Source organism: Monodelphis domestica, chromosome 5 (assembly GCF_027887165.1).
Source record: "Monodelphis domestica isolate mMonDom1 chromosome 5, mMonDom1.pri, whole genome shotgun sequence".
Taxonomy (NCBI): Eukaryota; Metazoa; Chordata; class Mammalia; order Didelphimorphia; family Didelphidae; genus Monodelphis; species Monodelphis domestica.
Genome location: NC_077231.1, coordinates 17595410 through 17619823, shown reverse-complemented (window position 1 = coordinate 17619823; position 24414 = coordinate 17595410). Strand labels below are relative to the sequence as shown.

At 40.5% G+C, this 24414-nt stretch overlaps 1 protein-coding gene and 1 long non-coding RNA gene across 3 annotated transcripts; one reads left to right on the top strand and one right to left on the bottom strand.

Moving 5' to 3' along the window:
- The first annotated feature begins 96 nt into the window (after nucleotides 1-96).
- Nucleotides 97-24380, top strand: LOC130454303 (uncharacterized). 2 transcript variants are annotated; one of them, XR_008911968.1, is made up of 4 exons: nucleotides 97-339; nucleotides 2574-2700; nucleotides 8981-9328; nucleotides 24064-24380. It is a non-coding gene; the product is annotated as an uncharacterized LOC130454303 (long non-coding RNA). The 2 variants fall into 2 exon arrangements; XR_008911967.1 differs by lacking the exon at nucleotides 24064-24380 and having other exon boundaries at nucleotides 8981-12604.
- On the bottom strand, nucleotides 21859-22740 carry monDomV1R1280 (vomeronasal 1 receptor monDomV1R1280). The gene has a single exon (NM_001166793.1). It carries the CDS (start codon nucleotides 22738-22740, stop codon nucleotides 21859-21861), a length of 882 nt encoding a protein of 293 aa, NP_001160265.1.
- Nucleotides 24381-24414: the final 34 nt, after the last annotated feature.

The window sequence follows — 24414 nt, the reverse complement described above, 5'->3', positions numbered from 1 at the left end:
CAAGACCCATTTGGCTTCTAAAACCTTCTTCTACCCTTGGAGGCGGGTCGGGGGGCACAGAATACAAACACTCCCCTTCCTTGGCCCTGCCCTTAGAGTCCGGGATGGATGGGCGTTCTGGAACTGTCTGTATCTTGGAGGCAGCATTCCCTAGCTGCCCAAGAATGGCCAGCATCTTTGGTGGAAGGGCCAACGTTCTGTGCACTATGGCGCCTCCCAGCTGCCCAGGGAGGACCCAGCACTTCTGGTATGGCCTCCCTGCTCATCCACCTTTGGGCTTCACTTAGCTCTGGGCTGCCCCTCCAAGAAACTGTAGCGTTACCCAAAAGCCGGACCCTGGTGAGCTATCTGGGCAGGCAGGCTAAATTAGGTTAAGGAGTAACTGATGGACCTTAATTGATATTTACTGATTGCTTGACAACTTTCTATTTCCGTGCCTGAGCACAAGACAGCCTGGACCCTTCCTTATATGCCCACTTTTGGGTGGAAAGGCCTTGAGTGGGTGTAGAAGTGAGGCCAGGGAGTGGCTTGGACAAGCATCTGTTATAACTGTTTGAAGAGGGTGATGTTTTGACTTGCTTATTAATTGGATTTAAGTGAAGCAGAGTTGTACAAAGTCATCAGCCTCACTCTCCATCAGTCACTGAAATCCACTGGCAGGTATAAAAATTAAATTAGCGTCTAGTAATAAAAATATTTTTTTGATGTTTATTAAGGATTATTAGAAATCAAGGAATAAAGAAGATACACATAAAATCACGTGCCCATGGCTGATTAGCCAATTCAGAATCCTTGAGTTTAGCTTAGTTTACTACATCATTGCAATGGAATGGAAGAGAGAGAGGGAGGCATTACTGCCTGTTAAATACCAATTGTGATCTTACCAACCAGGGGACTCAGGTGAGATTATAGGGAATTCTGGGAAACACCAAGGACTTCTGGGGATTGAAGTCTGGGGTTCAAAATCTCCATTTATACATAGGACATGAGTCAACATGATTGGCAATGGCCTGTGATGCAGTACTTGGTATCTTCCATGTCTAACCTAGCTCTAAGTGCTCTACAGGGCATGCTTCAGCCATCATCTTGGCTGTTGGTACACATTGGTTTCATCTCTCTATTCCAGTAGGGGGGCCTTCACACCTGGCCATTTTAGGTACTTCTGGACTGGGCCATTCTGCCAGATGGGATGGTCACAAAACCTGGCATGGACTCCTGCTTTTGGACCTCTTATGACTTGCCATTCTGACCTTTCAAAGCTTACTGGTCATCTGTGAGGGCCACCACTGGTATGAAGACTTACTAAGCCCTTTTCAGGGCTGCTCATCTACATTTGGTATCCACCTTTCACTCAACTCTCACCTGTGGCACCAGGAAGCCATAGCATACAGAGCAGCCACACCCAGGTAAAACCATCAACAACCAGGTTAAGAATAATCAACAGGCTTCAGACTCCTTGGTGAGTTAGAAGGGTTGTTTACCTCAAGCATGTGAATATTTTCCCCAGCATGAGAACAGTTTGTTCCAACAGCTATGGAGGTGGCTGAAGCAGGTTCTTTTGGAATACTTCGAACTTGGTCAGACATGGAGGACACTCCCAGACCATTACCAACCATCCTAGCTTTTGTCTTGCCACTGGAGGTCAGTGACTCTGTGAGAGGAATTGAGGCTGACTTTGTACGACTCTGCCTCGTTTAGATCCAATTCACTCACAAGTTAGAATATGCCAGTGATGCCATTGGTCCTCTTTGAATGGGAGGGGAGAACGACAGTTGTGTCTGATATTCCTTCACTCCAAATCAGGACAGAAAACATGCAAAGAAAGAAAGAGGAGACTCCCATATTTAAAAGCCATGTGTTGGTTTTAGGTAGAGAAGGCCAGAGACCTTTCAATGTCTCACCCCAGAAGCATCTCAGTAGGAAAGAGCCAGAACAAAACAAAGGTGTCATTTTGAGGAGTCAGTAACTTTAGAATGCTCTCCAGCTGTGGCTCATCACCTTACCAGATTCAGAAAGTAGCTCTCATAGTACTAGCTCACAAGGTAGTTTCCTTACAAGGCACAGAGACCTGCTTTTACAAATGGAAAATCTGAGTCAGTATGGCCAAGCAACTAGTCAAGAGATCCTGAGGAGTTAGAGGAAAGGCCAAGGCATCTGATTCCAAAGTTTGCGCTTACAAAAACATCATTTTACTGATAAAAGAGGAAAGGATAGAAATCTTGGAGAACACTTTGTAGTGGCTACAGCAGAATCCATTGGAGACCCCCAAAATGTTGGAAATGGGGACAGAGAGCTTGCTGAGTACTTCTCCCTACTGCCTCCCCTATCCCCACTACCCCATGAGGGATGTAGGGTTCACATCATCAGAGATGAAGGTAGGATAATTAAAATCCTTCTGTCTCTAATGAGAAACTCTAGCAATTGAACCCCAAAGGCCTCGAAGTGGTTCCCTTAGGGTTGCCCCATGCAGATTTCCTTATCCTAGGGACTGAGGGCTTATGTGACCACACCCCATTCTTCTGAATCTCACATGGAGCCATCACAATCTCATAACTATGTCTTCTCTGCATCAGCCAGGAAAGGCTCCTGGATTCTGGGCAGACCTGGGCTGTGAATTTTCTATCATCAAGAGCAGAAAAGAGGAAAAACAGAATAAAAATTCTTGGAGATAACTTCTGAAATAATTAAAAGACCAGCTGGGTAAGTGAAGGACCCCAGACTGGGTAGGCTTTTCAAGTCAAGACAATAAGCCTTTATTCAATGTTTATTTAATAAAAATAGGCACTGTGCTAATAATTGGGGATATTAAAAAATACACCACTATCCCCCTCCAAAAGAAACCCAACAGCTGTGCTTGCCTGCAAAGAACTCATAGTCCAAAGGGAAAGGCAATATGCAATTACTTCTGCACAAACAAGATTATAAACAAAGGACTTGGAAATAATGGCCTAGGAAAGGGACATTAGTAACTGAGGTGGGGAGGGGTCAGGAATGACATTTAGAATTAGATGGTGCTTGAGTTGGGCCTTGAAGAAAGCTAGGGATTCCAGGAAGTTGTGTTAAGGAAGAAGAGTATTCCAGATATGGAATATGATATGTGCAAAGGCATTTATTTTTTTTTTAATTTTTTTTAAATAATATTTTATTTGATCATTTCCAAGCATTATTCATTAAAGACAAAGATCATTTTCTTTTCCTCCCCCCCACCCCCCATAGCTGACGCATAAGTCCACTGGGCATTAGATGTTTTCTTGATTTGAACCCATTGCTTTGTTGATAGTATTTGCATTAGAGTGTTCAGTTAGAGTCTATCCTCTGTCATGTCCCCTCAACCTCTGTATTCAGGCAGTTGCTTTTCCTCGGTGTTTCCACTCCCATAGTTTATCCTTTGCTTATGAATGGTGTTTTTTTCTCCGGATCCCTGCAAGTTGTTCAGGGACATTACACCGCCACTAATGGAGAAGTCCATTACGTTCGATTATACCACAGTGTATTAGTCTCTGTGTACAATGTTCTCCTGGCTCTGCTCCTCTCGCTCTGCATCACTTCCTGGAGGTTGTTCCAGTCTCCATGGAACTCCTCCACTTTATTATTCCTTTTAGCACAATAGTATTCCATCACCAACATATACCACAGTTTGTTCAGCCATTCCCCAATTGATGGGCATCCCCTCGTTTTCCAGTTTTTGGCCACCACAAAGAGCGCAGCTATGAATATTTTTGTACAAGTCTTTTTGTCCATTATCTCTTTGGGGTACAGACCCAGCAGTGCTATGGCTGGGTCAAAGGGTAGATATTCTTTTGTCGCCCTTTGGGCATAGTTCCAAATTGCCCTGCAAAGGCATTTATATGAGATGAGGAGTGTCATGTTCAGGGCAAGCTTGCTGGGTTCATAATTGGAAGATAAAATTCTGATGTTGGTATCTCTGTGACCTGAGTCAATGACTCCACCTTGCCTAGGCTCAGTTTCTTCATCATCAGAAAATCAGGCAGGGTTAGACTAATTCTGTGACTTCAAGGGGTCTTTAAGCCCTAAATCTCTGAAGTGAAATCAGTCAGTCTGGCCAGAGGGATATATCATGAGAGGAGCATGCCCTCATCCTGCCAAGATAGACTGAAGTTCAGGATTAAGGATTGAATGCTAAGCAGAGGAGGATGTCTTGGAGGCACTGGGGAGCCTTGGAAGCTTTATGAACAGACCAAAGCTGTAGGGATGACTTTGGCAGCTGAATAGAACATGAACTGGAAGGCAGAAATTGGAGGCTCAGGTGTCAGGTGAGGGGTGACATAGGCTCATATATGCCTCAGCAGCCTTCAAAGAGAAGCTGTGCAAGTTTTCTCCCTGTCATCTTTTAGGTGAGGGAACTTGAGAGGGAGAGAAAGATAAAGAGAATAACCCAGGGTTGTTTTGCTAAGGAGTATCACAATTTGAATTGGTCTCTCTAAACTGAACCTTAGACAGAGGGAATGTCTTTAAGCATCTTGACCCCATTTATAGATAAGGCTGCTGAGCTGAAAGGCTCACTCAGTCAATCCACATTAGAAATTGGACATAGCCCAGGCCTTCAGAAGCTTCCCACGTTGAATTATTTTCCCAAGACACTCCATTCATTCCAATAAAATGAGTCCTTGAGGAGATAGAAGGGAAGGATCTAAGCAAAATCTTAGCCATTTTGGAATAAGCTGTGAGTCTGGCCTTCAGCCCAGGGTCAGGGAATTTGGAGGGAAAGAGAGAGACTAGAGATACTAAGTGAAATTTGATGGTAGAGGCCCCTGAGTGATCAGCTAAAATCCCTGAACTCCACCTAGGGGACAGTTGGGACCCACTGAATGTGGGTGAGTGGAACTAGGGTGAGATCAGCACTCATGAACCAGAAGAGGTAGAGAGAGAGCTTCCTGTTCAGATGCTTTCAAAATTGTCCAGGTGGGAGGTCATCATGAGCCTGAGCTGGGGGGGAGGTAATGGAATGGGGAGGATGAGAGTGAAAGAGGCAAATGGAGATGTGACAAGTGATGAGGATGAGAGTCCAGGAGAGAGGAATAGCACAACAGTGCTGGAGGCTGCAGGGCCAGCTTGGTGACAGAAATGGAATCTGTCAGGGAAAGTTTAGTGAGCAAGCAAGAGCATGAACTGGCATTGAATGTATTGGAGTTATTTTGTCTCACCCATAGTAAATGCAAAAGCCACAGAGGATTCTTCCCCAGAAACAGATGCAGAAATGCATCAGCCACTCACATGGACCACAGATTCCTCTAGGAAGAGATAATGAATAGAAACAGCCTATGCTTAGACTTCCTGCAGAAGGCAAATATACTTTGGGGGCTGATGACCAGGCAAACCCTTCTCATTGGACCCGCACTGGAACCAATTCATATTCCGGCAAATGTCTCCAGAAAACTTTTAGAAACATAGTTGTATAGCTGAGCAAGGAGGTCAAAGATGGAGAGTCATTCACATCAAAACAAAGTGAATTAATAGGAAAGTTTAATCAACTTGATGGTTGGTTTCATTGTACTACATGCACATTCTATCAAAATTAAATAAAGACAATTTCTCATAACCTCCAAAATATCACAAAGACACTCTGGTTCTTCAAGAAAGCAGTGATGTAGAGAAACTAAAGACAGGCTAAGGAAGGAATGGCCATTATGGTCAATTATCAAACTAGATCAAGGAGGAGGACAATGAGAACTGAGATAAGATCATTGGATCTTATCTCTGTGGGAACTGTGGGAAGAGTATTTCAGGAGAGGGGTGGGATGAGAGAGAGATAGAAACAGACAGACACAGAGGGAGGGGGAGAGAGAGAGAGAGAGAGAGAGAGAGAGAGAGAGAGAGAGAGAGAGAGAGAGAGAGAGAGAGAGAGAGAGAGAGAATGTCCAAGGACAGACAAATGTGAATGAGTATGTGATCTGCCATGGAGTGTCTTCTAAAACATGTAAAGGATGGGATACTTGTGCTTTGACTGTAGTTCCTGACAAAGGATAGAATAGAGTTGGACTGGTGTCCATCAGTTCCTTCTCTGGGAGCTCCAGTCTTCCCCATCCTGATCCACTAATTCTGAGAAGCTACTCATTGGGAGGGAGGGGCACTGCCACCACCCACCCCCTCCCCAGGGTTGTTCTCATCCCTCCATTTCTGTTACCCTTTCCCTCAGGAACATGGACAGAGTAAATTGGACCAGTGCTTCTGAATTCATCCTCCTGGGGCAATCTGAGCAGTCCATTCACCAGCCCCTAATCTTTGGTCTGTTTCTGTCAGCGTACCTAGTCACAGTGACAGGCAATATGCTGGTTGTCCTGGCCATCACCTCTGGTGTTCGCCTCCACACTCCCATGTACTTCTTCCTTACCAACCCCTCTTTGACTGACATAGCCTCCATCTCTACCACAGTCTCCAAGATGCTAGAAAATATCTGGACTGAGAATCAGACCATCTCCTATGTTGAGTGCTTGACCCAGCTCTATTTCTCTATTGTCTTTGTCACTGTGGATAACTTCCTCTTGGCTACCATGGCCTACGACCATTATGTGGCCATCTGCTGGCCTCTCCACTATGCCACAGCGATGAGCCCAGGTCTTTGTGCTCTGATGGCCACTGTATCTTGGGATGTCACCAATTTAATTGCTTTGGTCCACATTCTGTTGCTGGACCAGCTGCAGTTCTGTAGGAGTAACACTGTCCCCCACTTTTTCTGTGACATGCCCTTGCTGCTACAGCTGGCCTGCTCTGACACTCACCTCAACCAGCTCTTGATTTTAGTCTTGGGAGGGTTTGCCATACTTCTCCCATCTGTACTCATCCTGGCATCTTATGTTTGCATCATCATGGCAATCTTCAAAGTCCCAGTAGCCAATGTTCGATGGAAGGCTTTTTCCACCTGTGCTTTTTCCATCTGACTGTAGTCATTATGTTTTATGGAACTATCATTGGTGTTTACTTCCTTCCATCATGGACTCACTTTGTTGGTGGAGACAAAGTAGCCACTGTGATGTTCACTGTGGTGACACCCATGCTGGACCCCTTCATATACAGCCTCAGGAACAAGGACATAAAGAGGGCCCTGGGGAAAGTGAAGTTCCAGGGGAGGCTACTTTCCTTGGGCAAAAAATTCTGTGATCTGGGTGGCTGCAAATCCTGGAGCATGCCTATCAGCAGGGGATGACTTCTCTGCAGTGGCATCTCCAGGTTATTGAAACTAGCAGTGTCAGATCTGGAAGATGCTGTAGAGGTAACTTGGTTTGATCCCCCCCTGCAAGATGATCTATGTTATCTAATCTCACTGAGCCCCCTTCTCCTCTCTGATAGGTTTATTCCCAGTGAAAGTTCCAAATATTCTCATCTCTCCTCAAGTCTGCCACCTTATCAGCTGAGGATCCTGCCTCACATATCCCTGAAAAAATGAAGGGACTGTATATTTGAGATTATGCCAAACTAACCTTTTGTGAGAGGCTTATTCAACTCCCAGAGGAGGGGAATGCTGTGGATGACATTTACCTAGATTTTAGCAAAGCTTTTGATAAAGTATTTTGTACTCTTCTGGTGCAAAAGATGGAGAGATATGGAGTAGGAGATAACACTATCCAGTAACTTGGATAGCTTGACTCCCAAGAGCAGTTGTAAATGGTTGAGTGTCAATGTGCAGGAAGTTTCCAGGGGAGTGCCACAGAGATCTGAGTGTGGGCTTGTACTCTTTAATATTTATATCAATGACATTGATATTATGGTCATGAAATTTGCAGATGATACAAAGCAGGTTGGGATAGTAAATGATGAAGTTTCCAGAAAGACATTAACAGGCTACAGTATTGGACTGAATTTGATATCAAGAAATTCAGTAGGAATTCAGTAGGAAAGTTTTATGTTTGGGACTGAATTTGATATCAAGAAATTCAGTAGGAATTCAGTAGGAAAGTTTTATGTTTGGGAACAAAACCAACAATTTCAGAAGGGCCAGATATAGGTATAGTTACATATCACATTAGTTTTTCTGTAAAAGATCTGGGGTCAGTGGCCTACAAGCTCAGCATGAGCCAGCAGTGTAATATGGGAGTAAAAACTGTTAATGCAATAACAGGCAATATCAGGTAAGAGAGGGTGATCCCACTAAGCTCCCTCACTTTTGGATCTTAGTTTTTTTCTCCCTTTGGCCTTGTTTCTGATTTCCCCTGCCCTGTGCAACCACACCTCTTCTACTGCTGTCTCATCCTGGGATTTCTCTCAGTGTCTGAGGCCTTTGTGCCTTGGAATAGCTTCTACACCCCTTGGTCAATCACTTTGGAATATCCATCCAAGCAATACCTGCTCCTACTGGTGAGTCTCTCCTGGAGTCTTCCTTTTTGGAGGCCTTGTTCCTGATTTCTGTCCTAGGCTTTAAAGTCATGTTGCTTTCATCTCTCATTCCCCACCCTCTCTGCTCTTCAATTCCCTTTCATATATCATTTTCTCTCATTAGAATGTCTTTGAAGACAGGCACTGTCTATGTTGCTCCCTTCCTTTATCTCCCAACTTGTCTAATATGGATTCTTTGTCTAGACAAGACTATAAAGCAACCATTCCTATTGTAAAAGTATACCCTTTGGGATTGGAACTTGCTTTTCTCCTGCTCTTCAGAACTTGAAATAGTCTTAAATTCCTTATGATTGTGCAGTAGGAAAGAATGAGAAATAGTTCTTTGAAATCCTTTCAAAAATAGTGTTTTGAAATCCTTTTTTTAAAATGGTGCTTTTAGATTGTTCTCTTGCAAAAATGAATATGAAAATAGGTATAAGTGATAACATTTGTATAATCCAGTGGAAATACTTATTGGATCCAGGACGGGGGAGGGGAAGGAAAGAAAATGAAATATGTAAACACAGAAAAATATTTTAAAAATTAAAATTAAAAAAATAAAATGGTAGTTTAGATCTTATACTTTTTTGTATTTAGCAGATATTGTCAGTACTCAAACTTTGTGTTTTCCCTTTGTCCTTCCTCCTAGTTGAAAAAGATTTGCCTGAAATTCCAAGCCTGAATGGAGCAGGGAGCTAACTTGAAGGATGCTATGGCTTTCTTCACTTTGATAAGAACACCCAAACCACCAAACAACCTTAAAGGTCTAACAAACAGGATACTGGAAGGAATATCACACCTGAGCATTGAGGATCTTTGCAATTGAGAGACGATCTTTTTGGTTAAGGGAAGTCCTCCAAGCTCTGCACATACTTCTTTCATCTTTTCTTTTCCTAAGATTCACCTCATAACCTTAAAACATAGCCCCTTCTGAAGATGTCTGATGGGAGGAGAGAATCCCCCATACCCTCAAAAATCTAGCAATCTGAAACCACAGGTAGGTCTGCAACCCCTCCAGACTGGGGTCATTCCATAGCTGTAATGCTATCTCACCACCATGGGTGATTTCTTACCCCCTTCCAAATGCCCCCCCCCCCAATACTATCTGTAACATCCCTGAATAAATACTTCCAGGTCTTCAGATGCAAGGGCTGGAGCAAGAACCAGAATTTGCTCTCCCACCACAAATTCACTCTCCTGCAGCACTTAGGGAGACCATTGGTGGTTTCTATGAGAATTCCCTACTTAAAGATTTTCTGGGTTGCAAGAATGTAAGAGCTCCCCCCCCAACAAAAAAATAGCTTTTATTGGGATGCCCCAGTCCAAGAACATCAAATGAAGTTCCTTTCTATCTTAACTCCTGATTCAGACATGTTCCTGGGGAGGCTGGGTCTGTTTTTTGGTTTAAGATTCTTCCAACTGTTCTAATCCATTGGGAGGATAGTAGTCACATTGAGAGAGACAAAAGTAAAGGATTATATAAAATATATACTGTGGGGGTGGGACAAGAAGTCAAGGGATTTGGTTCACATCAAGATAGAATTTACATTTAATATTCTAAGTCTTACCTAGAACCTTATCTAGAAACTAGTATACTTTTGAACTCAATGTCTTTCCTCCTACTTAGACAAAAGGGAGATATTTGTGTGGGGAAAAGCACAAGAACAAGAGAGACAGACCATGTGGCCAGGACAAGGAAGTTATACAGCTAGTCTTTGGTTTTATGATCTATCCTAAGAGTTCACACCTGCCTAATTAAAACAAAACAAATACAAGGAGTCTACACTTTGCTGAAGAATTTACACCTTGTCATATATATTTACTATTTATCCTTAGGTTGAAAATTCTTTAAATGTAAGAACTTTGAGAGAGGTGTGTTTACTTACTTTCCAGAATCACAAAATGGCTGAGGAATTTCTTTGTCCAATTTATGCCTAGAGAAGAAGCCCAACACTACTCTCCCTTCCAAGAGTTCCTCTAGACTAACCCCAGTGAGGGAGAACCCAAAGTCTACTAATTTCCAACTCTAATTCCGGTATTCTAATTGATCCCCTTACATCCATTTTCTTTATACTACAATTCATTCTCCATTTGGTTTCCAAAGTAATTTTTCTAAACCATAGCTCTGAACATATATTCCCATACCTATTAAATAAATTCGAGAAAAGACAAGATTTAATATGAAAGCAAGTTTGTTATTTAGAGTTGGCATTTTGCACAGTAAAAGGGGAGGTTGTTGTTGAGGGGAATGAGAATAAGGAATTAGTAGGGGAAGAGTAATGGATTTTAGATCATGATCAACACAGGGTTCAGAATCATTACAATGTGGAAGATATTACCAAGGTAAAAGTTTGTTCATTACTGAGTGAAAATTTTAGAGAGATTGAATTATTTCAGAACCTTGTGTAGTTGTAAGAGAAAAGGAACTTGGAGCAGAAGGAGTAGTGAAAGAGAGATCTCTTTCTCCAAAGCACAGACTGGAATTTGATGAAATAGTGCCTTCTTTCAACACCCTGACAGAAGGAGACTTGTATGATGGAATGGTATTTTCCCTTTCCCCATAGGAGGTCCACGAGGCAAGAGATAACTGAGATTTGATGGTAAAGAGCCCATCTCTCTACTTCCTACACCCATAGGAAGGTAGAGATCAAGAAAGAGACAGGGGATAGATGGGAGATGCCTACTTCTTCTTTTCCCACTCTTACTTGGAAGCTGGTGATCACCCCTTCTTCCCCTTCTGAGGGCTAGATATCAAGCAGAAGTTAGAAACATTAAGATGGAAGGTGCCTACCTTTCTCTTTTCTTACCTTTCCCCCCCCTTCTTGCCCAAGGCTAAAGATTAGACAGAGAAAAAAGCAGAAAAATGGAAAGTGCAGCTCTCTTCTCTTTCCACTCTAACCTGGAGGTTGGAGATTACTTCTTCTTCATCCTAAGGCTGGCCATTAGACAGAGGATTAATTATCTAATTCTGCTTCTTTTTTTATCCTTCCAGTTAGGTAGTTAGAGAAAGTCTCCCTTATTTTTCCCCTTCAATTTCTTGTGGTTGCTAAGTGTTTTCATTTTCTGTACTTTTCTAAAAAAACAAACAAACAAAAAACAATAAAAATATTTCTTTCCCTCATCCTCTTTATTGTCCTTTATTCCTTTACTTTTTGTGCTATTAATGGAATTGAAACTCTGAAAGTACCTATTTTTACCCTGTGTATCTTTACCTCTGTTCCCTCTTAGAAGTAGCATTTTCTCTGAAAAGATGTCCATCAACTGGGGAATTGTCAGAGGTTGATAACTTGGAGCTCATCTAAGATAAAGATCTGAGTGTCCTCTGTCAAGAGGTTGAAACTCAGAGTCTGTCTGAGAACAAGCCCAAGTGCCTTCTCTATCTCCTTCTTTAGGCCTCTCATAGTGTCTATTGCTGGCAAAGACATGCTGTTGCTGACCATTCAATGAACCTTGGATGGTGCTTGAATCATTATTTTAACCCAAGTGCCTATCTACATTTCTTGGAAATATTCTCTCACCCTAATTCCTGGAATCCTTATCTTGCACCAGGTGTCATAACTACCATCCTTGTTGCACTTTCCCTAGGACTGTCTCAGACCTTTACCAAGGACCTGTCTCAAAGGAATGCTTTCATTCTTTGTGATCTGTACCTTTAAAAGTTGTTAGTTGCCTGCAATAAACTGTATTTTGCCTGCCATCAGTAAGGTGAAAATCCTTCTGACTCCACACTGTGTCTGTTATCTTTTGATTCTTATCTTTTCCTTTGTCCTTACCTACAGGCAAAGTCCTTATATTTACACCTTTGTAATTCTTCTATTATTTTCCTTCATCCTTACCTAGGGAACTCTGGTCCCAGTCCTGCCCCCCCCCCTTGGGGCTATTACAGGGAATAGCTGAACAAGTTGTGGAATATGATTGTAATGGATACTATTGTGTTGTAAGAAATGACAAACAAGACAATCACACACACACACACACACACACAAACCCTAGAAAAACTTATGAAATGATGCAAAGTGAAGTTAGCAGAATCAGGAGAATGTTGTACACAGTAACAACAGTGTACTATGATTAACTGTGAATGAGTTGAGTATTATCAGCGATGCAAGGATCTAGGACAACTCCAAGGACTGGGATTTGATGGTAAAGAGTCCATGGCTCCAGCTCATGATGAAAAAGGCTATCCCTTGACACTTTCTTCACTTTATTTCCATCATGGATTTTCTCTAGTATAAGCAATATGTGTCTTATTTCTCAACATAATGAATGTGGAAATATGTATTATATTGTAATATATGTTCAAACTTATTATCATATCATATCACTTGCCTTCTTGGGGATGAAGGAGAGATGAGAGGAAGGGAAAGAACATGGGACACATGTCAGAAAATTAATATTAAAAATTGTATTAACATGCAATCTGAAAAAATAAAAAGAACCAGACCACGTATGATGAAGTCAAGAATTGTCAAATTTAACCACTATGTATCTTGGAAATTATGGTATAGTACTTTTTTCTGGAGATGATTTGTGGATTCTTTCAATTGACATTATGTTTACTATGTTCCAAAGTGCTGGGAAGTTGTACTGTTTCTTAGATTATAGTGTACAAGAATCATTGATTTGTAATCTTTGAATTGTCTCTATATATCCTGTCTTTGAGATCAAAAGCTTTTCCATTTATGGAGATCATTAACATTATTGCTTTTTTTCTTCTTATCCTCCAGATTGTCTTTTCTTTCTCTGTATTCCTATTCCTAATCATTTCTTTTTTGTTTCCTTGAAGGAACTCACCATTACATATTGTAGGATTTAAATTAGTATACAGTAACTCCAAGTACTAATTTTATAAAGTTTATTAATAATCACTCAAAGTAGAGGAATAAAAAGGAAATAGAAATATAAAAACATAATTATCTAGCAAAAGTAAACCCACATGAGTAAGTTCTCCTGGCTCTCAAAAAGCCTGCATCCACAGCTACCTGCTATCACAAGAAAAGAGAGCTAGAGGTGGGGCTACACAAAATTTATATCCTTCCTACATCAGCACGTAATGTGAGGAGAATGGGGTGCTGGGAACTGTAGTTTGGGGGCTCAGTTTCCAATTACACAATCCCATCTCTGATTTCAATGGAAAATGAGCATGTGGAAATCTCCCAGATTTACATGCCTAGTTTCCCCATGGAATTTGTACACATAACCAACTTACATTTCTAAAGATCTTCAACTAGAGATACATACAATGCTGCACTTTCTAAGGGGAAATTACAATAATTTTGTGATGAAAGGGAAATAAAAGAAAGAGGACAAAACTAATGATTGCTAGGTGCATTGACAAAAAGCCAATTAGGGGGCAGTCCCCTTTGACATGAGTATATATTCAAAAAATGCTTTCACCCCTCCCATAGTTCAATTTCACTACATCCCAAAGTTCATTTTGGATCTTTTGGTGCAGTGTGAGGTTTCTTCAGGCATCTCCATGGCACCTTCTTCAAACAGTTCACTTAGGGTGGGTAGCAAGTTTCTTATCCTAAAATTACTCTCAAAAAAGAAAATTTTTTATAAATGTAGACTTATATTACAATTATACAATCTCCCCTGAGGAGGGTTTTGACAAACACATGGATCACCCAGGGATACATGGCTGAGTTATGAGGTATGCAAATCAACTGTAAAAAGGAAGTAAAAAAGATAAAAAAATAGAAGAAAAGAAAAAGTCAAAATTAAACAGTATATAAAAATTCTGAGCAAGAATAAGCCCATAGCAGGTACTAGAATCAGTGTCCAATAAAGTGACATGTCCCACAAATCTGTAGGACCATAGCAGCAATATGCACTTTACCCAATCAGTGGCCAGGACTACAGAAAATTGCCACACTATGAAAGACAGAAAAGGGACTAGATTTTAACAGCAAAAGGGAAATACCATTCCCTGGTTTGATTTTACCTTTGCTCTTAGGGATAGGGGAGCCAGAACTATAGCTTAACCGAGGTACTTTGTCTGAACCTAGCATGGGGAAACCCTGCAACTGACAATGTCAAACAGCTGATTTCTCAAACCCCAAAACAAGTTTTCTATCTTGGCACAGATTTTTATCAACCCCACTGGGACTGGTTGGTTTCCTTGACCTTGTGCTTCTTGGCACTGTATAATGGCTCTTTTGTGATCCCTTCTCCTGGAATCAGACACAATCATTAATCAAAGTCCCATAATACTTAATCAATGGCAGGTTTCCATAGTCTAAAGCTTTTGGGTATGCATTAATATGAGGGCTAATGGATATTATAAACTTATAGTAGTGCAAAATCAAAAACGTCATTAATACTGGTAACATGCTTCAAGTACAAAAAATGAGAGAAAAAAGAAAACTCAAATACTTTATTGCACATACTTTAGAAAAACAATAATTTAAAAAATCAAAAATATATAGTTCACAATCAATGACTTGACAATGACAAAACACTGTGTTTTCCAAGCAGAGGTGCAATTCAAAGGTTTCTCACCCCAAAATGAGATCCATTTCTTTTTTAATATGGCCATGATCCACAGTGTGAGTGTACATAATATTTTACCAGGTAACAGCTTTATAAAACAGTAGTATAATTAGGTAATGCACATTCAAAGAAGCACCCAAATCCCCCAAGTCACAAGAGCCCATTTAATGACAGTAGCAAACAAACCCACTATCATATAGGATTTACATGAGTTGCTATGTGACATTAAAAAAAATAACAACTTTGAAGCTCATGGATACTTGTCACAAGTTCTCCAGATCTAGCCAATCTTTCAACCTTGTCTGAGATATTTTTAACAAAGTCCCTTACTACCCATTCCAAAATGTGGCATAGGAGCCCAGAAACAAACAAAAAACAAACAAACAAAAAACTTCTGTACTTCCCTCTCTCCAACTTCCCTCACTAATGGATGATTATTGTTCTCTCTCCAACACAAAAATAAATAATATAAGAACAAAGACTTATAGAATAAATATATATACCATCTTAATCCCCCCAGATTATTACCCTAAAGTTTAGAGTTTGGTCCTTTCTTGTTGTTTGCTCATTTTTCTTATCTAATTATAGGTAGGCTTTGCTTTCTGGAAAGTTGGGGTACCTTCTTAAACTTCAGTCCTTCCTTGATGCTATTTTCAGCTAATTTTCTGGGTTGTTACTAGTTTACCCTGCTGATTCAATTGACCCTTGAGATGCTGATAGCTTAAAGACTTTCCTCAGGCTTAGGTGTAAGCTTTTTCTCACTCTGAACTTGATCAGGTCAGGGGCTGATCAAATTGTAGCCCCAGGTTTAGACTCACAGTTTTCATCTCTGTGTCCTTGATTCAATCAGTCACACCCTTGATTGCCTTGTCCTGGAGCTCTGCCCTTAGTTTTGGGCAAAAAGATTGGGAGGGGGGTGTGGGCTTTCTCTGAGAACTCTGTTCTCATCCGAAGCTGTGGATTATGTTCTCATCTCAAGCCCAGACTCATATTCCTGGCTTCACTCTGGGCCCACATGGATCAGCCCCCTCAGCCCAGAATGCCCTTGGCTGGGACTCCAGACTTCTACACAGGTTTGAAATTTCAAGGAGTGTGAGTTGGCTTGGGCCACTATTTGCCCAGGAAGGCTTTCAGGGTCTGAATGTTATCTTGAACTTAAGTTTGGAACTTGCTGTAGCAGATGTGGGGTGGGGGTTAGGGGGCTTGTGGTTTGCTCTTGGCTTACTCTTCACTCCCTGCTATAGCCTCTTCCTACCTATGTTCTCTGCCTACCTTATGGATTCTTCTTTTCTTGAAGATTCTTTCACTCTATCTCCTTTTTGGTTCTTTCACTCCTGTATTCATTTTGTGGCTATATTTTCATCTTGGTCAGAGAGAATGTTCATGGTGACATGGAGCTACTGCTCTAGTTACTCCTCCATCTTGACTCTATCTCCAGAAGTCCCATTAATTGCTTCAAGCATTTCATAAAATTTACCTTTACAGTTACCTAGACTAATGTTCCCTCTGACTACTCCCTGGGATGCCCCTCCTTTAGTATTTCTTTTACAATTAGTTCAATTTCATTTTCTGCCATTAGATTGTGTAAGATCCCTTTTTTGTTGTTTAAATTCTCAGTTTTGTTGCTCCATAACTGCATGAGAAGTTCTAATAGTTCTTTGTACTTTGTGGTAATTTCAGAAGGGACAGATTTCCCATACTACTCAGTGTAGAGAAGGTCAGATCTTCCCAAGAATGCCTCTGCCCCACTTCCCATTTAGCCTCATGTCCTTAGTGTGCATCCTTAGAGTGACCCTAGAGCTAAGGTGGAAAATGTACCTGCTACTAGCCCTAATTTACAAATAAATCACCTGTCAGTTAGGTGACTCAGCCCTGGTGACCCAGTGAGTAATACAGGAGGTAATCTCAGGCATCCCCTAACTACAAGGTGAGCCCCCTTTGCATGGCTGTCTTGTGTGGACACACAGTGTTGCTGTTCTCCAGGAGTGATTCCCCCAAAAACTGCCTACTTGCTCCTATAGGGCAGGGCCATATGTTTAGAGTCTGGAGCTCATCAGACACAGGTTCATTGCTTCTTCTCTTTTCATAGGCCTGGAAAAGTCACTCTTCCTTACTAGGAGCTAAGGAGGTGGGTTTGAGATGGGAATGGAAAGAAGGGAAAGGACAGCAATGTATTGCTGACAACTCTCAATAATCTGCCTGCCCTCCACCTCCTGGAGTTGACACTAAGCCAGCCTCTACCCTTGGGCCCAGCCTCTACCCATCTTATTTGACCTACTCTAGTTCCTTATGGACCAGGCTCATTATATCTTTGACCTGCAAGGAAGAATGAGGAGTCCATAAAAGAGGCAGATACTATCCTTAGCAGAGGATCTGGAGTAGTCAGGAATCCCTATCTGTACTCTGAGCTAGCTGTGTGATCACATTCTCTACTTCAGTAAAGAAGCACTAAGGCTTACAGGATTGTCCTCAGAGGATGATTTGGAGGCTAAAAATACATTTGCTAAAAATACATCCTCCAGAAGGGGTTCTAGAAATGCCAGTGATGGTGATGCTGGACAGCTCATAGGACCCCACTGTGTGCCAGCTATAAAGCAAGACACCAAACCCTGGGGTCCCAGTTCCTAATCCCTGCTCCAGAATTGACTGGCACCAGGATACCACCAGGTATACTTTCTGCCCTCAGAGTCCAGCTTGTTGTGACCAGAAATTTGTATGAGTAGACAGAAAAACAAACAGGCCATCAAGTAGAGAGATAGGTAGGAAGACAAAGACAGACAGACAGACAGAGAAGAAGATAGGTAGGCAGAAAGACACGCAATGCTAAGTAAACTTTACAAGATTCAAGAGGCTACAAAAGGCAGCTCTGTTCCCATATAAATGGAAAAACTTCCTCTTACATGAACAACTCATCTGCATAACTTCCCATGTTTGACAAGCTCCCCAAAGCAGCCACAACACCAAGAAGTCAAGGTCATTCCAGTAACAAATGAAATGATGGCAGTTTTATTAATAATTGGAATGATATTCTTAAATGAGGTTCTTTTGATTTTCTATGGGACTTCTATAAAAATGGCAAAAGGAGAAGTTTCTACTAAGCTCAGTTCCCTCTTACCACCCTACAATAACCAGTAAGTTGCAATATTATACAATACCCCAGTCATAATGGCAGAGGGAAAAGGAAGCAAATATTAATAATATAATTCTTTTTTTTAAAAACCCTTACCTTCTGTCTTAGAATTCATACTGTGTATTGGTTCCAACACAGAAGAGTGGTAAAGGCTAGGCACGGGGAGTTAAGTGACTTGCCCAGGGTCATATAGCTGGGGGGAAGTTTCTGAGGCCAGATTTGAACCTAGGACCTCCCATCTCTAGGCCTGGCTCTCAATCCACTGAAATGCCCAGCTGTTCCAAATAATATAATTCTTATATTAAAAACAAACAAACAAACAAAAAAACAGGGGTGAATCCATGGCTTAGTGGATTGAGAGACAGGCCTAGAAATAGGAGATCCTGGTTTCAAATCTGCTCTCCGATACCTAGATGTGTGACCCTGGGAAAGTCACTTAATACCCATTTCCTAGCCTTTACCACTCCTTTGCCTCATAATCAGTGCACAGTATTAATTCTATGATGGAAGATAAGGGTTTAAAAAGCAACATCAACAATAACTCAGCAGAAGGTCCCATTATTGGTGTTTCACTTCTGGTCTCCACCCACACTGCCTTCCACGTTGGTTTTCTGTCCTGTCATCTATGTGATTACAGTAGTGTGACACTAGCTCTTGGAGCCTTCACTCTTCTCTTGTCAGTGTCCTGGGTGAACACAGCTTTTCTTTTACTTAAGGGGTGGAGTTCAGGGAGTCAAAGTGAAAGAAAATGTGAGATAAGAGGAGGGGAAGGCGATGAAGTGTGGGGCTTTTCATATTACTATTGTGTAGAATTGGGAACTAGTGTTTTTTATTTGGGGGGAATTAAATATATATATTTAACCAATTACATGTAATAGCAAATTTCCACACATTTTCTTAAAATATATGACCAAATTTATCTTGCTCCCCCTTTCCCTTCCTCCTCCTGGTACTGGCAGGCAATTCAGTCTGGGTTATATATATATATATATATATATATATATATATATATATATATATATATATATATAACCCAGACTGAATTACTGAATTGCCTGCCAGTACCAGGCAAAACATATTTCCATATTGTTCATTTTTATGAGTAATCTTATAAAACCACAACTTCAGAATATAAACCCCAATAAAGAAATGAAAAATCATATGCTTTGAACTGCATTCTGACACCAGCATTTCTTTATCTGGAGGTAAATAGCATTCTTTGTCATAAGCCCCTCAGAATTGTCCTTATTATTTCTACTAGCTTTTTGGTTGATTTTCTAGGATACTCTAAGTATACCATCATATCATATGCAAAAAGTGATACTTTAGTTGCTTCATTGCCTATGTTAATCCCTTAATTTTTTTTCTTCTTTAATTGCTACCACTAGCATTTCTTTCTTTTTTTTTTTTTTTAACTGAAGGAACAGGATTTATTTAGCTGAAAGAAAGCAAGGTTGGGGTAGAAATAGTGTTAACAGATTTTCAAGTACAAGAGAAATTTCATCATAGGAGCTATTTGGATCCTAAATGTAGTACAGTGGCTGGAGCACTGGACCGAGAGTCAGGAAGACCTGAGTTCAAATCCAATCTCAAGTACTAAGAAGTTGTGTGGTTCTGGGCAAATCATTTAACTCTATTTGCCACATCTATAATATGGAGATAATTTATAGCATCTCCCTTCTAGGATTGTTGTGAGGATGAGATATTTAGCATTTCTAATATTATATTAAATAATAGTGGTGATAATGGGCATCCTTGTTTCACTCCTGTTCTTATTGGGAAGGTCTCTAACTTATCCCCATTGTAGATGATAATTGCTAGTTGTTTTAAATAAATACTGTTTATTATTTTGAGGAAAGGCCCTTCTATTCCTATGCTTTCTAGTGTTTTTAATAGGAATAGGTGTTGCATTTTGTCAAAGACTTTTTCTGCATCTATTGAGATAATCATGTGATTTCTGTTAGTTTGATTATTGATATGGTCAATTATGTGGATGGTTTTCTAAATGTTAAACCAGCTTTGCATTTCTGGCATAAATCCCACCTGATCATGGTGAATAATCCTTGTGACCACTTGTTGGAGTCTCTTTGCTAGTATTTTATTTAGGCTTTTTGCATCTTTGTTCATTAAGGAGATTGGTCTGTAGTTTTCTTTCTCTGTTTTTGGTCTTCCTGGCTTGGGAATCAGTACCATATTTATGTCATAACATTTTTTATAAGACTCCTTCTTTGCTTATACTATACTATTGGGATTAGTTGTTTTTCGATTGTTTGATAGAATTCACTTGTGAATCCATCTGGCCCTGGGGATTTTTTCTTAGGAAGTTCCTTGATGGCTTGTTAAATTTCTTTTTTCTGAGATAGGGTTATTTAAGTATTATATTTACTCTTTTATTAATCTAGGCATTTTATATTTTTGTAAATATTCACCAATTTCACTTAGATTGTCATATTTATTGTCATATAATTGGGCAAAGTGGTTCTTAATAATTTTCTTAATTTCCTCTTCATTAGAGGTGAGAGTACCTCTTTTATTTTGATACTGTTCATTTGATTCTCTTCTTTCTTTTTTTATTATATTAACCAGCACTTTGTCTATTTTATTTGTTTTCTTCAAAGTACCAGCTCCTACTCTTATTTATTAGTTCAATATATATTTTTTTACTTTCAATTTTATTAATTTCTCTTTTAATTTTTAGGATTTCTAATTTAGTTTTTATCTGGGAAGCTTTAATTTGTTCTTTTTCTAATTTGTTAAGTTGCAAGCCCAATTAATTGATTTTTCCCCTCTCTATTTTGTTGCTATAGGGACTCAGAGATATAAATTTTCTCCTGAGGATTGCTTTGGCTGTATCCCATAGATTTTGATATGTTGTCTCCTCACTGTCACTGAAAATAATGACAATGGACTTTCTTATCCTTTTTTTTTAAGCAAGGTTTTTTTTAATTTATTTTTTTTTATTTGAGCATTTCCAAACATTATTCACTGAAGACAAAGATCATTTTCTTTTCCGCCCTCCACCCCCACCTCTCCCATAGCTGACGCATGATTCCACTGGGTATCACATGTGTTCTTGATTTGAACCCATTGCCATGTTGTTGGTATTTGCATTAGAGTGTTCATTTAGAGTCTCTCCTCAGACATGTCCCCTCAACCCCTGTAGTTAAACAGTTGTTAAGCAAGGTTTTTAAGCAAAAGTTGGATGACTTGTTGTTAAAGAGGAAACTCTTAGATATATGGGTTGGAGTATATAGCTATTGATGTCATTTCCAATGCTTATATTCTGTGAAATTATTAGCCACTCTGCTTTTGGGGAGAGACAGACAGATATATATAGAGACAGACAGACAGACACACATTAGAGAGACAGAGACAGATCACTACTGATATTTAAAATCTCACCAACTAGAATTTTACTACATGTTTTACTGCAATCCCCAACTTTAAAAGCAAATAATAAGTAAGAACTCAACAAGAGACTCCAGTGTAATTTTATCTGGGGTTACCAGAGGGCATCATTCTGTCAGTGCTTAGATATACACAAGTCTTCTGGACACTGTTCCAGGACTCTTGCTTTGCTGGGATGCTGCTTCCACTAGCGAGTGTAAAAGTAAGGAAGTTGTTGTGAGGAGGGTGTCAGAGGGTGGTGTCCCCTAGAATTCAGTCCTGGAACTTGGATCCATAAGGGTCATGGGGACCATTGAGTCCCAGTATCTCCTTGTCCCCTAAATCATAAAAGGTTTCAGGCTATCTTCACCAGCCTCAGATCCTGGTTCATTTTAGTATTTCCCTGTTGGGTCAGGATTAAGGATGAGTCCATTAGGTGCTATCTTTCCTGGATATTATCAAGGAGGAATCATTCCTTAAGTGTAAGCCCCAAGAGGCCAGAGTTTTTGCCCCACTCAGGAAGCACAGAAGGCCCTGCCCATTTGGGAATCTCCATGGATCAGGAGGAAGGGGCTAATGGTTGGGAAAGATAGCACCAGAAATGAAGACACATTCACTAGCCAAGTACTAGAATGAAGAAAGTAGTTTTGGTACATAGCAAAGAGGCCATTGACTAAATAAAAAGAAATGAATGTGCTTACTGTTAGCAAGATGGTCCTGGCAGCCCGGAATTCTGGGGAGACTCTGGCATATCGTCTGGTTCTTTGCAAGTGTTTGACTTGTTGGCTGTGTTTCCTCAGGAGAATCACTATGTAGATACTGGTGCATATCATCATTCCCACAAAGAAAACATCCCGGAAGGTACTTAATAATACAAAATTCTGAACTGGAAATTTCCAGGTACAGAAAATGAGGTCAATTGGTGCCGTGAAGTTGGTATTTTTCTGTAGGCCTTTTGTACCTATGGCTATACCAATTTCTATGAACAAGTTGAAGAGCCAACAGAAGACACAGGAAAAGGTGATGTATTTGGGCGCTCTGGTTTTAATCTCTTTTGACTGGGAGTTGATGGGAGTGAGGATGATAACCTGGAAGCCACTCAGAAGGGAAGTGCTACAGATAGAAAGACCCCGGGCAACTCTCTGAAAGTAAAGATCAAGTTTGCACCCTGTGTCATCCATAAAACCTATCATTCCAAATGCAGATATTGTCATTGGGATGCCCTTGGAGAATAAGAAGATGAAATTTCCTAAAATTAGGTTGCTAATGATTTGGTCTATGGGTCTCAGCTTACATCTAGTGAAGATGAAAAAGGACAGGAGGATGGAGTTGCCCAGGATCCCAACTCCTGTCTGAGTAATGTAAAGAGTTCCCAGGATCACATGTTGTAGAAGCATTCCCTCAGTGTTTAGGGTAGAAGAATGAGAGTCAGGATCAGGAAGACCTTGGCAAAAAAGAGAACATGAAAATCACAATTATAGTAAAGGTTCTAATTTGATTCTTGTACTTCCCACTCAGCCTGGCTGGGTATTTGGGTTGGGTTCCTAGAATGTGACTACTATGCTTCTTTGGGGATCCAGGAGTAATTCTGATATATTAGGAAAAGTTCACAAGCCTCCACTATTGTTCTTGCCATAATGATTAGTTGGTATCTAAATCATTTACATGATTTAGAAAAGAGCATTTATATGTTGATCTATTTAATAACTTTTTTATTCCGAAGTTAACATCACTAAATAAAATGAATATTTCCATATGGATGTCAGAAGAATGTAGAGGAAGCTATAGATAGTGGACCTAGAGACCTGAGTTCACATATGTATTCAGGCACTGGCTATGTGCAAGTCAAGGATCAAGTGTCTACCTCGGTTTACTTATCTGCAAAATGTGGATAATAATAGCACTTATCTTCCATGGGTTGTTGTAAGGATCAAATGAGATAATATTTGTAAAATGCTTAGTACAGCATCTGGCAAAGAGATTTTCCTTCTTTCCTTCCTTCCTTCCTTCCTTCCTTCCTTCCTTCCTTCCTTCCTTCCTTCCTTCCTTCCTTCCTTCCTTCCTTCCTTCCTTCCTTCCTTCCTTCCTTCCTTCCTTCCTTCCTTCCTTCCTTCCTTCCTTCCTTCCTTCCTTCCTTCCTTCCTTCCTTCCTCCCTCCCTCCCTCCCTCTCTCCCTTCCTCCCTTCCTCCCTTCCTCCCTCCCTCTTGAAACTGTAGTTCTCTATTATGTACAACTTGTTTTTCTTTTTAAATATATAATCCATCAATAATGGAGTATTTACTAAGGCACTACGGTAAGAACAATTGGTACAAAACATCTTCCCAAAAGACTGTGATACCTTCCCACAATGACATACAGAGTCTAGGGGAAAGTAGACTGAAGCTTAAAGAGTCCATATGGCAATGGGAATTCTTGGAAGATCTTGGAAATTCCTTAGGTGCAGAGTAGTTTTATTGCTTTGGGGAATTCTATATCTGTATCCAGTCTGTCATTGGCTCTTAAGACAGACACCATCATCAGCTGATCTTGGTATATCACTAGGAGACTTATGGGAAGACAGGAAGTTTACAAGACATACCTTGGGCAAGACATGGGAATGAGGTGATGGGGAAGACAAGGCTTAACCCTTGTGTGTATTCTCTCCCTCTTCACTACCCCCTGTCCAGCCCATTCTAGTCATTCTCTTTCAGAGACTGTTACATTTCCTTTCTACCACTAGATGATCCCTTAACTCCAAATCTCTCAATCAACGAATCAATCAAAAGTTGGGATTTAAAAGAAGACTTGGAGGGCCAGAGTCAGAAATGAGGAGAGAGAACATTCAAGACCTGTGGGACAGCCAGAGAAAATGCCCAGAGCCAAGAGATGGAAGGTGTTGTGCCACTATATCAAAGATAATCTGTCTGGGGGTGATGTGTGAGAAGACTGAAAAGGTACCAGTGGCCTAGTTTCTGAAGACCTTTGGATGCCAAGCAGAGACTTTTGTGTTTATTTTTGGAGGCACACACATATATAGCAAAAGACAATAAAGTGCTTTTTGCCAAAAACTAAGATATGTATTTCTCTAAAA

Excerpts from the sequence above, each read along its gene's own strand:
- monDomV1R1280 (NM_001166793.1), bottom strand. The coding sequence starts at position 22,740 with ATGCTTCTACAACATGTGATCCTGGGAACTCTTTACATTACTCAGACA.